The sequence below is a fragment of the Pseudozyma flocculosa genome (assembly GCF_000417875.1).
Source record: "Pseudozyma flocculosa PF-1 unplaced genomic scaffold scaffold00007, whole genome shotgun sequence".
Lineage (NCBI taxonomy): Eukaryota > Fungi > Basidiomycota > Ustilaginomycetes > Ustilaginales > Ustilaginaceae > Pseudozyma > Pseudozyma flocculosa.
The window spans coordinates 39226-40017 of NW_006920875.1; the positions used below are offsets into that span (position 1 = coordinate 39226).

General features: G+C 68.6%; 1 protein-coding gene across 1 annotated transcript in view; it reads right to left on the bottom strand.

Moving 5' to 3' along the window:
• PFL1_02444 (uncharacterized protein) overlaps positions 1 to 792 on the bottom strand; it is a gene marked incomplete at both ends in the record, with an annotated part of 4484 nt that overhangs the window by 2023 nt on the left and 1669 nt on the right. The window contains one exon of the mRNA XM_007879961.1: positions 18 to 765. Within this exon, the coding sequence (XP_007878152.1) occupies positions 18 to 765 (748 nt within the window). The remainder of the gene's footprint in view (positions 1 to 17; positions 766 to 792) is intronic.

Consider the following 792-nt stretch of genomic DNA (forward strand, 5'->3'; position numbering starts at 1 on the left):
GAGCCTCCGCCACCGACGCCCATCTGCGGCGCTCCGTACATGGTGCTGCCGCCGCCGCCGCCGCCGCCGCCGTAGCCACCGGTGCGATCATAACCGCCGCCCTCGCGGAACGGCATCGTCGCCGAGGCGGGTGCCGATGCGTAGTCGCCCTCACGGTAGGCGGGCGCGGGCAGCATCTGCGTCTGCGGCCCCGCCAGCTCCGGAGGCGCCCACTGGTCCGCCACGACCACCGACGAGTCGTAGAGCGGGCTGTACTTGCTGATGATCTTGCACAGCGCCGACGACAGCACCTTCCACGGAAACACCTTGACGTCCTTTTCAATGTTGCGCGGCTTGGGGTTGGGGAAGCTCATGATCCGCTTGAAGAACGCGTCGCATTCGCGCTTGCTCTTGCTGACGGTGATCGGGCGGAATCCCTCGAGGTTGCGGCGGATGCGGTTCTTTTCCTCGACCGTGAACCTGCTGGCGACGAGCGCCTCGAGGAGGTAGATGGTGTCGACCGACGTGACGAAGCACTCGTTTTTCTCGTCGCGGAAGATGCACGAGATGACGATGCTGTTGGGCACGTACTGCGACGGCGAGATGGGGCGCCAGGTGGCGTGGATCGTCGATCCCTCCTGGCGCCGCCAGAACTGGACGAGGCGCCGGCCGCTGCGCCACTCGTCGTGGCTCCACCCGACGGCCATGTCGTTGAGGTTGCCGTGCAGCTCGAGGCGGGCCTTGGGGGCCTCGGCGGCCGCGGGCGGGCCGTAGGCCGGGTCGCCGCTGCCGACCGAGCCGCCGGCGTTCGAC